Raw genomic sequence first — 15,476 nt, forward strand, 5'->3', positions numbered from 1 at the left:
TTCCTCCTGTTACTTTACACAGTGAAAACCGTCTAAGAAATGCAGCCCCGTCTCCCTCTACCTACTTGGCTTTGGGAAGCACTGTCATTTTGACCATTAGAAAACACCAAATGCCAGCTTTGGAAGTGAAAGAAACTATTCAGGTCACAGCTCTGGCTCAGCTGATACCTGCCAGTCCTGCAATGGGGTCTGCAGGCACAGCACAGAGCTGCAAGAAGGGCTGATGTGCACAGCAGAACGCCTGGGCTTGGTGACACACCAGAAGCTGCTCTGTGCTTGGCTGCTGAGCATCCCCATGCAGGGCAGCAGCTGGGGACCCCAGAACCAGGTCCAGGCACTGGTCTCTATGTAACCAGGCTGAAACACAAATGTGCAGGAGCAGATGGGGGAATTAGCTACAGCAGAAAGCTGTAGTCATCATTCAACCTATGCTTCTGCTGAAGGGGGCTGGAGACCGCCTCAGAGTGTGCTAAGCTGAACACCGCTAATGGAGAGCGCAGCCCCTTCACTACTATTTCTAATTCTTTTTCACTCTCTCAGTTCATCTAAGGTTGCAGAGCACTGTAAAATGTTGAAAATGAGAGTCTCTGTCACATTTGCAGGCTCTTACCCTCAAGAATGAGCAATGGAGCTCTCTGGATTGTTTTGGGGGGTCGTTAATATCTTGTTTTCAGGGAGCTCAGATTTAATTATTAGGAACAAAGATGTGAACAGGAATAAGCAAAGTCCCTGTTGCACTTCAAAAGCAAAGCTTTCTGGTGCTGGTATCGGTGGTTTGAGTTCTGCCACAAGCTCAGGCACCAGACTGCTGAGATCCAGCTCTGCCACCTCAGTCAGCATTAGAGAAGCAGCTTTGATTGCAGAATGGAAAAGACACTGAGAAGCCTTATTTGCACCTACCAAAACGAGGAGGGGATGAGCTCTAGTGGATGATTCAGGCATCGTGGGTCAGTGCTGAACGTGTCCCTCCAGGCTCACGGGGCTGTTTTAAGGAGACAGATGCAGGAACTTGTCGCATACAATCTACCAGCCATCTTTAAAATGCAACAGGAATTTCTTAATGAGCATTGGCAGTACATAAAAACGGTAGCAGTGCTGCTATTCCAGCCATTAATATTACATAGGTGGGCTGCTTCATTTGGTGTTCCTCACAGAGCCTGAGCAGGAAGCCTGCATAATGGAGGATTTGTTGACAGAGGTCTCCCAATCAAATCAGCAAAGAGGTGGGAAATGATCCTGGTTCAGGCATGTTGGTTAGCCCTTGGCCTGACTATTGCCCCTGGTTATGGGCACAATCAGGCCCTTCTTGCTGTTGCTTTTGAGCTTCACCCATGATAGCTTTCACCAAGAAGCCAAGCAAAGCAGTAATGCTCACCAGCTTCATGGAATGGAGACTTTACTTGCGTGGGATGAAGAGGATGGCTGATGCAGACCTAACACCCATTCAGAAAGCCTGCAGGCCAAAAGTCCCTCCTCATTCAAACAGGGACGTTCTCTTCTACACATGGCAGTATGGGCTGGTGGTAATACACAACTGGTTTTATATGGCAGACATTGCACTGTAGGCAGTGAGATGAATCACTAAATGCAGCACTGCAGTGCTCTGAAGCTGTGCATGGAAGGAAATACAGTGCTAACAATACACAGGCAGAAATATGTGACAGAGCTCTTGGATTTCCAAGCACTAAATAAATTAATCTCTGAGAGTATTTTGAAAGTGCTTGAGGCATTTTCTAAACACAACATTTGGTGACAATAGCTGCTTACCCGAGTTAATTCCTCAGTGACGCTCATCAGACTTAGTTTGATCGATACACACGTGAGTCCAGCTGAGTTCATCTCCTAAGTGATGTGAAACTCTCCTGTGTTGCAGCACGTGGCTCCTTTACCTCTTGCTAAGGTTCCTCCACAAAGAAATGTCCCCACAGACGCAGGGGAATGCCAGCAGGCAGTCTTGGAGAAGCTGAGCATACCCAGAACTGAACTAAAGTGTCTCTAGTGTGCTCGTTTCATTTATGTCTCATTCATTATGGAAACGAGGTGTGAAAGTAGTTTCTAGAGCTACTTAGCGCAGGCTGCACATCAATTTAATACCTCTCCTGGTTTTTCAAGTCACTTACCTCCATAGAACTCTTGTTCCAGAGCAACTGTTTTCCTGCACTTCTCAGACCTTGAATTTGCTGGTGTACTAATGCAGCTTAGTCTAAACCACTATATGTAGATGACTGCTGAAAGGGAAGCCTTTAAAAAAGACAGTGAAGAACCAGCTTACCTGATTTATGGGAAAGCTGAGATTCTGCTCCTTGTATTTATGCATAAAGCATCTAAGAAAAAAAACAAGCCAGGCTGCATCAGACACGGTTCCTTTTGTTAAAATGCCTGTATCAGGCCATCAATCGAGCTACTCACATCGAAAGAGGGACTCACATAAAAGGAGATTCAAATGTGAAAATAAGGAGGCAACTGCAAAAAAATAAAAGGTATTAATATCACTCAGAGGAGGCTGCTTGCAATCACTAGGGCTCTTCAGGCTCGAGAGGTTGCCAATGGGAGCCACAGCTGCAAAATGTGCACAAAGCACTTACATCCTACCACCACCTTTATGACAGGGAGCAGAGTTTATCCCCCTTCACTCACCAAACAGGATTCCTGTCTGATTGCCTGAAACACAAGGTTTCGCCCTTGAGATGCTTCATGGTGCAGAAGTTTTCACCTGAAAAGCACTGTGAGGAAAGCAGATACATACATACACACATAGCATGACAGATGTATACATACTTAAATACGGACAACAATCTCTACAGCAAGTTGAGTTATTAAACTATTAGCAGATTGAGTCTGCTTGCTTGCATGCTGACAGCTGCAATCCACTCTTATTTCTCCTTGAGCTGAGCTCACAATCCTGATACATTGAAAAGCATCTGTAGAAGTGATGCCTCCGTTTGGTTTTGCCATAGATTTCCTATGTTATTTTGGGCAAAACACTTAATCCCAGTTTTCTCCATGCCAATAAGGAATCCAACTTGCTCAGAGCACTTTGAGATCTACAGACAGAGCACTCTAGCACTAGGCATTATTTATAGTATTGCCCTATGGATAATAGCAAGCTGCAGCTGTTAAGAGACGTTAGGGATGTCTGAGCAAGCAGAAAGGCATAAATCTGAATGTCAGTATCCTTAGCATCATTGCTAGTGGCTGTTTCATCCAAGGAGAATGTTTCAGTAGTTTGTGCTACCAGATGAACTTGCTGTTAGTTCTCCACACTCCCCAGAGGCAGCTAACACAGAAATCTGGATTTACCATTGCAGCTCATTGGGAAAGCAAGTCTGACAGCCTGCTCTCAGCATGGCTATTACCTGCTCCTTCTGAAGGAGAAAGACTGGTCACAGAATGATGCTTTTGCAACACAACCCTGTACGCATGCATGAATCTAATCTGCACAGACTGCTGGCTCACTGAAATCTGGCCACCTTTTACCCTGACCTCCATGTTACTGAGGGTGAGTTTCTGCGGTCACAATTAGTGATGTGTAAAAAGCACCCAAAACAGCCCAGGAATGGGAAGTGAAACAGTGGGCTAGCACACTGCCGAACCTGCTGGGAAGCTGCAGGGCTTCTCTGCAAGCCTGAAGCTGAAAGCACTCATCCAGAGGCAGCCTGGGCCCTGCCTGGTGCTGTCCTCACTGCTGCAGCCAGTGTTAAGCTTGCACAGGACTCAGTAATCCAGGTTCCTTTCTTTTTTTTCTCCAAATCTTGTGTGGAACTGCACAATACAAGTATCCAAAACACAGACAGGTATTGATCTCCAAAGTCTTCATCGCATTTACCCTATTTACACTTGTTTACTCTCTTTGTATTGTCTTCAAATGCATTTAGCCAAAGGTGGATCTTTCCAAACACATCCAGATCAGAAACTCACATGTGAGACCCTCTCACCAGGGATATGCATACGGATTTATTTGCATCAAGTCTCAAGCCTTGAAAGAGTGACTTGGTGCAAATACATTTGTTGTATAACGTGCTGTTGGTGTTATACCTTTTCCCACCAGCACTGCAGAATGCAAAACTTCATAATGAGATTTTGCCAAGAGTCATAATTCACCATTTCACTGGAAAACAAGTCTCCCTGTTGCTGCCAGTCTCTTTCAGGGTAAAGGTTCTGACAGTGAAAGGAGAGAGGTGTTCAGAGCAGGAAAAAAGATGAAGCCACTAAAATGCAAATTTTATTCACAGTTGGCATATTTATAAATATATATATTACATTCTTACAATCTACAGTACATTCTAAATATAGAGGGATTCAATCTAAGTGTTTGTGGGAGGGTGGGTGTGTATTAAATAGAGCAACCTAGATTCAATGACGGAAAGAGATATTTTTAATAATAAAAGGGGGCTCACTCTGGAAAAGAAAGGAAAACTTGAAATATAAGCCAGAATTTAGTTAATGCTTTGGCACTTTGCCACTGGAAACCGCTTTTGAACCGCACAATAAATGATGTGGTTTTAGGGCTGAAGGGTATACCAGACTCAAAGGGAAATCACTGAAATGTTACCATATGTACATCCTTATCAGAGGAAAACAAAAGATAACCATCACTTCTGGGAGAAACAAATGTTATCTACCGAGTTTAGCTGTTCAGATTTCAACCGCGTTGGCTGTGCAGCACTCCTCTGTGGCCTTTCAGTGCCCTCTAAACGTGCTGGGCAGGGGAGTAAAGAAGTGTGAGCAGAAGGAACCAAATAACCTGACCTCTCCCAGGGAAGGGGATGAATAAAGAGACAGCTGCTGTTTGAGTCTGAATCCTGCACAAGTCATGCTTACCCAAGAGAGAGCAGTCAACTTTGGTAAATGACAGCACATAAAGCAAGTACCAGTGTGGTACCAACTGTGCCTGTGCTTGGAGAGAGCGCACCATGGAGAAGCCAGTGAGCATGGAAGGGGAGGGAGAAGCCTCCAAGCTTCCAGATATGACTGATGCTAGCAAGTGCCCTCAGGGTACCCGGCTGGGAGCGCTCCAGGGAAATGGCAGGGAATATAAATCTGAAACAGGACAATCAAAGAAAGTGGGCTTTTAAAAATAGCTCGTTCCCTCAAACTTTCCAAAATGGACCTTCCTTTAAATGAGCGGTATTCGGAGTATAGATTATATCTTCTCCTATTTTACAAATTAAGAAATACTGAAAATTGGCTGGCAAAGTTTATTACCTTGGCACCTACTTAAAAAGACGGTTTCAGCTTTAACTGTATATGTGCATCCATTCTCAGTGCTTGGGAGGCAAACATGCTGGTTTGCAAACAGCCCAGTTACTCCATTCTCCCCTTCAGATTCTTTGGAAACTCATGACTTTGCAGCTCCAGAAGCTGCTATGCTCACATTGTTGATTTTTGTCAGCTTTAAACTAACCATTCTCAGATGGATATGCCCTGCATGTGGCTTGAATGACATGCTCTCTCTTCGTTGATCTATTTACTCTTAGTCCAATTTCTTTTTGCTTTTAAACAAAGCTTGCAATATTGAACAGTAGAGCTGTACGAACTTTGTAATATCCAAACTGCACTGGAGTTTGTTATATTTATTGATTTCCTGGGACAGCTCAGAGAATGAGACCGTATTATTTTGCTAAGTTTTTTGTCATGTTACCATGCATCAAAAAATCTCACACATCTCTCACTCCCATCTCTGAGCACAGAGAAGACTTGCATTTGTATTTTAAGAGCTGTCCAGGATCTCTGCTCTCCCAGCTGCTTTTGGGTGGCTTTTAGGGGCTCCATGGCGTTATTATCCATCAGCTGGTTCTTGTGATCAATGCAACATTTTGCCCCGCTACCCAAAATTAAAGGCAGAAGGTGAGTGAAAAACATATGAACAAACCAAACCAAATAGTCTTTTGTGTCTTATTACACATTTTCATGTAATCTCTCCATATAGTTTTTAAGTTCTTTGCACTCCCCCAGGTCCATATCCTGGCAAACCCATTTAATATCATCTTCACTGCTCATCAAGATTGAGTTGACAGTTGGACATCCATCATCAGAGGAGATGGTGGTAAATGTAGTGAATTTAACCCGTTTCCTCTTAGAGGTAGGAGAAGTAGTTGGTTCACTTTTCTGTTCTTTCCCTTCAGTGAATGTGGACTCAGTAGACCTAAAAGCTTGTCCATTAATGTTCTGGGGGGCATTTGTGTTGAGGAGATATTTGCTTTCTTCATAGTCCACTCCTCTGTCAATAGCTGTAATTTGTTCGTCTTGTTGAGATGAGAAATTTATGTGATTCTCCAGAAGTTCTGTCCTGTTGCTCAGCCCAACCCAGTCATGAGAGTGGCTCAGGCCTTCTTGTTCTTCGAAGGGAACTTGTTTGTTTCTGTACTTCAAAGCAAAAGTGACACAGTTGATCAGGAAGACCAGAATTGCCAGGCAAAAGACTCCCAGCAGAGCATACATTCCTATCTCTAGATCACTCAACCCCCTGGGGGTCTGTACAAGGTCATTCTCTTCCAAGTCTCCATCATTTCTTGGCAGATCCACCTGTGCAGGAAAGCTCGTGAAATCTATTGGGATGTTCTGCAGATGACTGTCATCATCCAGGAGGCTCTCTCTGTCTTCCTTTTTACTTAGAATAGACTTTTGAGTGGTGGTCCCTTTGCCTTGCTCTTGGCCCATGGAGGAGCTGTAATACTGACCATCCAGCCCAGCTCTTTCTTGCAAAGTGGTTTTCTGACGCCGGTCACTGGCATGATTTTCTAGGTGGACACCAGCACCCCTGTGTTTACTATCGCTGATGTTAGGGTTGGCATCACTCTGCCCAAACTTCACTTTAATGCTACCGCTTCCAACAGCCAGGATGCTCTTCCTTTTGGATTTCTGGCATGATTCACTGATCACCATCTCCACCTTCACCAGCGTCCCCTGGCCTTCGGTCTCAGCTGCAATCACAGGCCACTTGAACTTGGGGTCATGGTGAATGGAGACCACCTTCTCATCCAGAGATGTAGCTGACAAGGAGAAGTCTTTGGAGTCATAAATATCCAGGGGCATGACAGATCCATCACTGAACTGGATCCAGCAGCTGATGGCTGCTTCCTATTTTGTATAAAACAAATATACACACACTCAGAATAAACACTGAGGGAAATATGTTCTGTCCCGGTCTACTTCCTCCTCCTCAACAAGATCCATATACCATTTATAACCAGAAAAGAAATAAAAAAGCAGAGCAAGAAAATTAACGCTAGGAGAAATACTAGTTTAAAACACTCATTGATAATAAGATTTCTTTCCCCAAAGGTGCTTAAGGGAGCTGTATCCCCTGGGCTCCACACAATCTACAGCACCATAATAAATTGCATGTCAGAAGGCATTACCAGCTACTGAGATCATTTACTGCTGTATATTTAAATGAAAAAATATATTGCATTATTTCTAAACTGCTTAAAATACAAAGTCTCCTCTTGTTACACACAACACATGTTAAAACACATCTAATATAGCAAATAGACCCATACGTGGTTTCACACATCCAGTCCTCAGTTTCTGTCTCTGCAATGAAATGTTTCGTACAAGCAGAGAAAACAGACCAGTTACTTCTTGAGGAAATGGCCAGAGTAATTCTCATGCTTGTTAGCAATTAAAAGCCAGCCAATAATGAAATCTAATCCTATGTCCCAGCAACACAAACTGTGTACTCCACAGTAATAGAAGTTTATTGGGTCAGACCTGGGTACTAATTCTGTATTTACGTGTGTAAAGTCTTCTGGGGACCTTGACCTTTAGCTTTGAAATAAGATATTCTAAGCAATCCCCACATTTCAGAAAACATTCTCTCGTCCATTTCTGAAGGTCAGATCCTCCAAGGACTCTCAGGTCCTCCCAGTTTTGATTGGTCATGCTACCTGAGAAAATCTTGGTGTTCACATATGTATCACTTATGGGTAAAATTCAGATAGCTCCACTGGAATCCAACTCCTGCTTCGGATGTTTTGACTCACTCTGTTTCGGTTGGGATATCTGCACCTGCTCAAACACTCTAGGTACCATACCAGAAAAACTCCTGGCTTGATGAATGCATTCTGTGGTGTCCAAACTGGTGGGAGCTCTTGCCCGGAGCAGCTGGGCTCACCCTGCTCAGATGGACAGACAGACAGACAGCCAACCAATCCACTAACCTGCTCATAACCCTTACTTGCTGGAAGGGCATTACCGTAGTCTTGTTTCTTTAAATAAACAGCTTTTCAGACAGACTGTATTTACATTTTAACTCGGCATACAGAAAGAGAATAAATATTTATCATTTTCTGTTAAATCATTTCCAGCACATTGTCGTTTACCTGTTCAAATCACAGAGGACAGGCCTCCAGTCTCTGGGGATTGTGTTGTGCATAATCTACTGGCCTGATTCTGAAATCCTTACAGCCATAAAGCTCCCTGTGCTTCAATGGGAGATTTGCTTCTGTCTCTATTTCAGGACTGAGCCCTAAGACTTTGCTGACACTGTCATAAATCCCGGCTTTGTGTTTATTAATCTTTGGATGTTTCTTGAAGGCCGCATGGAATTTATCTCATCGGCTCTCATCCTCCCACTGTGTTGCTTAAACCTGCATAATCATGTAATAATTTTGCATCGCTCTGCTTATAGGGATTGTTCTCTGGGCATCATGTACTAAGTGATGGAAGGAATCAGATGTCTTTCAAAGTGGAGTCAGTCCTCGGAGAGCAGAGGGTGCACGATTCCTTGCTGGTTTAATACTGATCCAGCGTCGTTCCAACTGTAGTCCTGAATCAAGAGAGGGACTCATCCAGACTCCATTTGTGGGAGCTGGGCAGCATACTGGGACTAAATACCAACAAACACAGCTTTTGGGTTGATTTCAAGGTAGTTTGTTTTTACTCCCCATGTCAGCAATGGATTAGCTCACTGTTCTTATTTCTAGCCTCCTGGCATTGATTTCTTAACTCCTGGAAGACTATGGGAGTCTGATTTTTATCACCCTATAAAGATGGCAGTTCTGCATTATTTCTCATCTTGCATCCCAAGGATAAGACCCAGTGATGAATTAAAGCATCTCAGCAGTTGGCCAGATTTCAAACGTGCATGCTGTGCTCATTTACCTTTAAAGCTCAGATCATGTTTAAGAGTTAAGAGCCCAGTGCATCCTTGACATTAGTCTCAGAGTGATGGATTTGATTGGGAAAAAAGTTTAAATTTAAAATGTAGACAACAGCTCAAGGACAACTATCGAGCAGGACCTGATGGAGAGGTGATGGAGTTCAAAAGCCCTTAGTATTTATGCCAGCATACGGATGGCTCAGCATAAGGATTTCAGCTCTGCAGGAGCTTAAACAAAGCAAAGTTTGGCTGAATCATTCTTAGCACCAGAAGACAAATGAGGGGAAGTCCAGTATTACTCACAGAATAACCCCATTGCAAAGGTAGGAGCAAAGCTAATAGACACTGGAGAGAAAACTCTCCTATTCCCCTTTGTCACATGTCAAAATTTATCATGCCCAGGAGAGCCTGCAAAGATCTGACTGAAGAGAAAGGGAACATCATATAACAGTGATCACTGATACAGGCACTAAGAATAACTGGGAAAAAAAAGCTTTATGTATGTATTTATGTTTAATCATGCATCATATTCTAGTAATGACTTAGAATGAAAAGGATGCTCCCCAAATACTTAACATGGTAAAAAAAAAGAAGAGTCAGGCACTATGCAAAATACCTTCTTATTTAAAGATGGACTTTAGAACTGATTTAGCTGCCTTTGACAGGAGGCTGAACTCAGCAATGCCGCTGGCATCATCCCCTCTGCTGTGACAGGAGGTGGATGGGACAGAAAGGGGTGTGTGTGTGAGTGTGTGTGTGTGTGAGGTGACTTCTCTTGCTTATTTATGACACATCATTGAGTTGCATGTGTTATGCAAGGGCTGCAGCCAAGATAGATGTGGCTTGTTTGCTGACTTGTGTTGTTTAGACTTTGCTCTTTTTGTGAGATCTTTGTTTTTCTACTAGGGCACTGGATGGTTAAAAAGTGCCCATAAAGAAAATGTTTTATTGGTGTATTGTTAATAAAAATCTGCTCGATCCCCTCAGCTTTAAGATTAAGTGTAGTGAATCAGAGCAGCATCCTTTCACAACAAAGTACATGTGAACAACAGTACCTGTTTTGGAGACTGGAGCAGCTCTTGTGCTACTGCTGTAGCAAAGATGGCCTTATTGCTTCCTGGGCTGAGCTGCAGAGAGAGTGACAACCCAGTTACCAGTTGCACTCCCAGGTCAGTAATTGTCACCTTCTCATCCAGAACTGTCACTGTCTTCTCAGCCAAAATAGCATCTGAAAGTGGGGACAAGATCTGAAAAGAAAAATCAAAATTAGCTACAGCCATTCTGCATGGCACCAAGCAAAATGGTGATGCAAAGCTATTGTCACACAGACAAATGCTATTAGCTCTTAACAGACAGACACTAGTAAAATACGATGAAAAAAGAGCTAGTGACATTTTATATGTCTTCTGCATCAATAGGGTTCTTATAGCATCTTTTACTATGGTAATTGTAATCAGCTATGCTATTCACATCTCTGATATGGTAGCCGCACCTGTTTCAGATATATTGGGTATTTTAAATGCAATCTTTATGTGAAAAGCAATTATCTTTTTTAATGATCATGTCATTGGATAGCATGTAAATAATGCAATCTATAGATTTATGTACAATCTTTAGAATAAATAACATTATCTAATCTACTGAATATTGCTACAAGAAACAGTCACAGTACTGTATACAGAATTCTTCTTTTTTTTCCTATCCCTCTGGGACCCCATTTACTGGGCCAGTATTTCTTTGCATGTCAGGAAGAACATGTGAAAAGCTGCCAATGACCCAATGTGCAAGTTTAGCTGAGCTGCTTTTGATGGGGACACTGAGGCACAATGGCATTTACTGGACATATTTTTGGCCATATGGGCTGAAATACATGAAACAAAACGTGTACCTCTGGAGAATACAGCTCAGTTGTCACTGATTGATCTTTTACCATCGCTCTAGAAGTGCTTGTTATTATTAGAGCGAAGTGCTTGTTATTATTACTGCTTTATGTGATTTCTGAAATGTGCCGTAACATTTATGTTTTGTAACACTGCTTGGGCTCAAAAGGCTTGCAGGGATTCACTGCCATGTGATTCAGCATCAGTTCCTCAGCCAACATGAGTTAACTTTAACTCTACCCTTTCCTCCATCACTGTAGGTTTGGATAAGACAGATGTTCCACCGGCTGCATGCCTCATGCTAGCCCATATGCTGGCTCCATGTTCAGAAATGGCCTTAAACAAGAATAATCATAACCTGCACTTACACAGGCTGGGCTAGATTTCCTAAGACTGCAGTGTGAGTATTTCACAGCACAAGACATGAATAGAAAACAATCTCTGGTGTCCTCCAGTCCCTGCTGCAAGTTTGCTCCATTCAGAAATCTGTCTCCAGTGTTTGTTGCTAATGCAAGAAGCTGCATTATACCAGATCAGCACATCAGTTCAGAGGCGATGTGTTAACAGAGGAAAGGGAGTAAATAATTAACTTTTTCCTACCTGAATTGTTGTCATTCCAAGCTCCTGCCCAACCAAAACCTGTCCATCTTGTAGCTTAGCAATTCTCGGCTCCTCCACCTGCATGAAGTCGCTCACCAGGTCAGTGATGTCAATCTGCCAGTCAGAACCCAGCAAATAGCTCAGCTGGCCGCCAGGGTCTGGAGCTTCAGCCACAAACTGTGTGAGAACCCGTACCATCGCGTGCTGGTACTGAAGGGCACAGCCTTTTCCCTTCCGCTCATCCTCTTCTTCATCATCGCTGTCCCTGGCTGGTCTGGTACAAAATCAAGAGCCAAAAATTAACAGAAATTGATGTTAGGGGAGTTTGGAAAAGGAAAGTTGTTGCTGACGTTAGTCTGTGGCACGAGTGGTGGAACAAAGAGCCGCTGCCCCCCTTCTATTTCTCTGCTGAAACTGTCTGCATTTCTGAAATCAGCCAGGTCACCTTAGTTTTATCCCATTTCCCTTGTTCACAGCTGAGGCCTCCATGCTGCCTGGGTCACCAACCTGCTAGCCCTACTGCTATGTTGTCCTCTTCAAATCTCCCTCACACTCTCCAAACTGAACTCCTTATTTTCAGGACATCCTCACTTTTTTATGTTCTGGATCTCCCCACGGTGTTGCCATGGAAATCTCTGCACCTACTTACAATCTTTTTCTGTACAGGCTGGAATCACTTCTCCACAAACAGCCTCACCTCTCTGCTTTGATACTAACAGAAACCTGGTAATAAGTGATGTTTTCATCATCAGATGAGAACGGCAAGTTCCCACTTTATCCATTTGTTCTGCTTCTTTACAACACTGACAGCCCAGATCTGCCTGCATCCATTTGCCATCCTGTCCTCACGTATCTTTGGGTGCAGACAGCAAACTTAAAGCCCTGCTCTAGCAGAACCATGACTCTGGGATGCTGATCACTGTCATCGGACCCTACAACACCAGTGCAAAATAAGTATGCACCAACTGTGCTGTTAAAAGTGACCTGGCAGGAGCTGTGCACCAGGTGGGAGCCCAACCAGAGCTGGTCCGTGTGGGTGCCTCCTGCTGCTCCCATAGCCAACCCTGCAATTGGCTCTTTTAGTCTCAGTCCCTGGTGCTATAAACGGAAATTGATTTCCACTGAAGGATCATGCAACCTGCAGCTTCCATTTCCTTTATAAGACCAGAGAAGTAGCCTACTGAATAAATGTCCGGTGACCTTCAAATTTACTCTGGAATTGCATTAAGGCCAAATGAGCATGTTCAGATCCACTGTCTCTGACAGGTCTTTGGCAAGCGCACAACCCAGAATGAACATCCTCTAATGAAACCTACCTCTTATTAGAGATGATGGGGACTCTCCATCCCTTGATCTGATTTAGTTCTGTGTCAGAGACCTCTATCTGCAGCGGGAGACGAGGAACCCAGACTGTCATTTCTAAAGGGGCACTCAGATGCTGGTAAGTAAAATTAACTATGACATTCACTTTGCCTTTCATTTCCTTCCCATTGACAAAGACATAGTCACACCTGTCAGAAACCTGAAGAAAAAAAAAAATAAAGGAGGAAGAAAAAAATTATTAATGAGTCTCCTCACAAATTATAAAGTACATCACAAAGCGAGTGGGAGGAAGAAAAAGAATATAAGTTTAAGCTAGCTCTGAGTTCAGAGGACAACTAGGAATAACATGCCTGGTGTGCCCTTAACAGCCTGGGTAATTTGGCATTATTTTAACAGGTAGGCTTTCTCTGCTATAAACAGTTCTAGTATAACCTGAGATAAAAGAACATCTTTCTGTCCCTACTTCCCATTTCATACAAGGACTGCCCTGGGACAATGGTTCTGAGAGAGGATTCCTCTTTGTCCTCCTCCTTGACTTTGTGGGCCTCCCACAAGGAATTCCACCTGCCCTGGGTGGCTAATTGCCTGATTATACAAATCAATATGGGGACAAATTTGTCCAGTCATCTCTGAACTGATTCAAAGAGTTTTTGCTATGGGTGCCAAGTGTGGGGGGGATCGCATCAGCCCAATACTGATCACCAGGAAGGGGCTCACACTGATGCACAGTGATGTTCATTGGGCCAAACAGCTCTACCTCCACTGCAAGCCCAACAAAGGTCTTACACACCACACTGCTCAAGCTAGTCCTGATGTCACTTTATTTATTGCCTACAGCTCTAGACATCAATATTGCTGAGAGTTACTAAATCTCACTCAAGCAATTTAGCAGCTATTGCAAGCATCTAGGTGAGCTGACAGGACCTGTTCATTACAGCTAGTTAAAATATATGAGTAAATGTACACGTCAAATAATTTATTAACTACCACTTTACCGTGCTGATCATCTGAAGGAATGATCTATTAAAACCCTGAACTCTTTTCATAATCCATTACCAGCCAGGCCATCTATTCCATTCTGTGGATATATTTAATACTTCTGACTCCAGAATGCAGTCTCATCCTCTGAATTTAATGCCATTTTCTACTTCTCTGTTCAAATGTTAAATAAATTTAAATCGTATTTAAATATCAACAGCTTTTGTGGGGTAATTTGCATTTCTAATATTACTATCTTTAAACAACAACAGACCCCCCTTGCAGTCAGTCCATAGCAAATCCATTTTTATCCTTGCTTCTCTGAGTTTAGGTAATATACAAAAAGGTTATCATGACTCTACCAATGCCTCCCTTGCAAGCAACAGCTGTCTTGAGGTCAAAATCTTGCAGCTGCCATTGGTTTCAGCAGGAGAATGTTGAATTTATTTACAGCCAGAATTATGTTGTTAGGGGTATTCTCATGTTAGCATGTTTTACAGGAGCTCTTAACAGCTCCTATCGGGATCCAATCTCACTGTGCTGTACAGCAAGCAAAGCCAGTTGCTGCCACAAAAGCCTCAAGGCATGGGTGAATGTACCATAAGGGCCTCACAGAAGGCTGGAGCACAGAGTAACAGCATAATGCTGATCTGACCTGGCTGAGCTGAGAACGAGAGTGCAGAGCTGTGGGAGAAGCCTCAAGTGAGCCTGCAGAAATGGCCATGGGAAAGGCTGGAGGCATGAGCACATTTCCCTTCTGAGAGAATTAGGAGAGCAGAAACTGCCCCTGCATCCTTACGGAATGCACACTAATGTGAGTGCAACACTCAGGGCAAGAACTACATCATACTTCCCACCTGCAACAATACCAGAATGTCCGGCAGGCAGGCATAGAGCTCCAGGCAGTACCTGGTACATCTGCTCCGTCTCTCACCCCATATTACCTTGCTTCTGCAAGTTAAAAACTTCAGTTCCTTGCTGGCGCTGCACTTACCCCTGTTGCCTTTTTCCATATTAAATCCTGCTCTCAGATCAGACAACTCTCCCATGTGCTATAAAGCAATGTCTGCTGCTTTCCATACCTTTCCTCTTTTCCCCAGCAAGAAATCACAGTGTGATGATCTCCACCTGTGAGGTTAACCTGAAGAGGAGGTGGCCCTGAGGAAAGCAGGGAGCCTGGGGCTGATTGCCCTGAGGTCCCTCACCCACCTTTGTGAGCAGCAGGTTGGACTGTACTTGTAAGTGAATGGCCTGAAGACAAGGATTTTCTTCAGTGCAGCACAGAGCTGGCTAATAGGTTTCAGTGCCTTGCTCACCACTTCTGCTTCCAGCTAGCAACACTGTGAATCTTAGTAAGCTAACACATTTGGCAATTAAACGTCCCCTTGGGTGATCAGCCTTGGGCTGAAACCATTTCCTGGTGATTTCAGATGCCTTGCAGCACGGAAATCCCAGCTGAGGAGTCCTCTGCCCCAGGCTGCACAGCCCTCCTGCAATAAGGGCTCCTGGCAGGCCACCTGCCAAGTGTCCTCCCTCTGGGTAACACTTCCCTGTAGGAGCAGTGGCCTTTGAAGCATTCCTGCACCACGTAG

General features: G+C 43.7%; 1 protein-coding gene across 4 annotated transcripts in view; it reads right to left on the bottom strand.

The window, feature by feature from the left end:
* Positions 1-4,204: 4,204 nt before the first annotated feature.
* Positions 4,205-15,476, bottom strand: part of TMEM132D (transmembrane protein 132D) — a 192,759-nt gene continuing 181,487 nt past the window's right edge. For 3 of the 4 annotated variants that reach the window (XM_072350881.1, XM_072350880.1, XM_072350882.1), the window contains 4 exons: positions 12,900-13,105; positions 11,584-11,857; positions 10,159-10,350; positions 4,205-7,080 (listed from right to left, as the gene is read on the bottom strand). In XM_072350881.1, the coding sequence (XP_072206982.1) occupies positions 5,899-7,080; positions 10,159-10,350; positions 11,584-11,857; positions 12,900-13,105 (1,854 nt within the window). In that variant the 3' untranslated portion in view covers positions 4,205-5,898. Of the gene's footprint in view, positions 7,081-10,158; positions 10,351-11,583; positions 11,858-12,899; positions 13,106-14,878; positions 14,940-15,476 lie in introns of those variants that run through there. The other variant, XM_072350883.1, reaches the window with a different exon arrangement.

Source organism: Excalfactoria chinensis, chromosome 16 (genome assembly GCF_039878825.1).
Source record: "Excalfactoria chinensis isolate bCotChi1 chromosome 16, bCotChi1.hap2, whole genome shotgun sequence".
NCBI classification, from domain to species: domain Eukaryota; kingdom Metazoa; phylum Chordata; class Aves; order Galliformes; family Phasianidae; genus Excalfactoria; species Excalfactoria chinensis.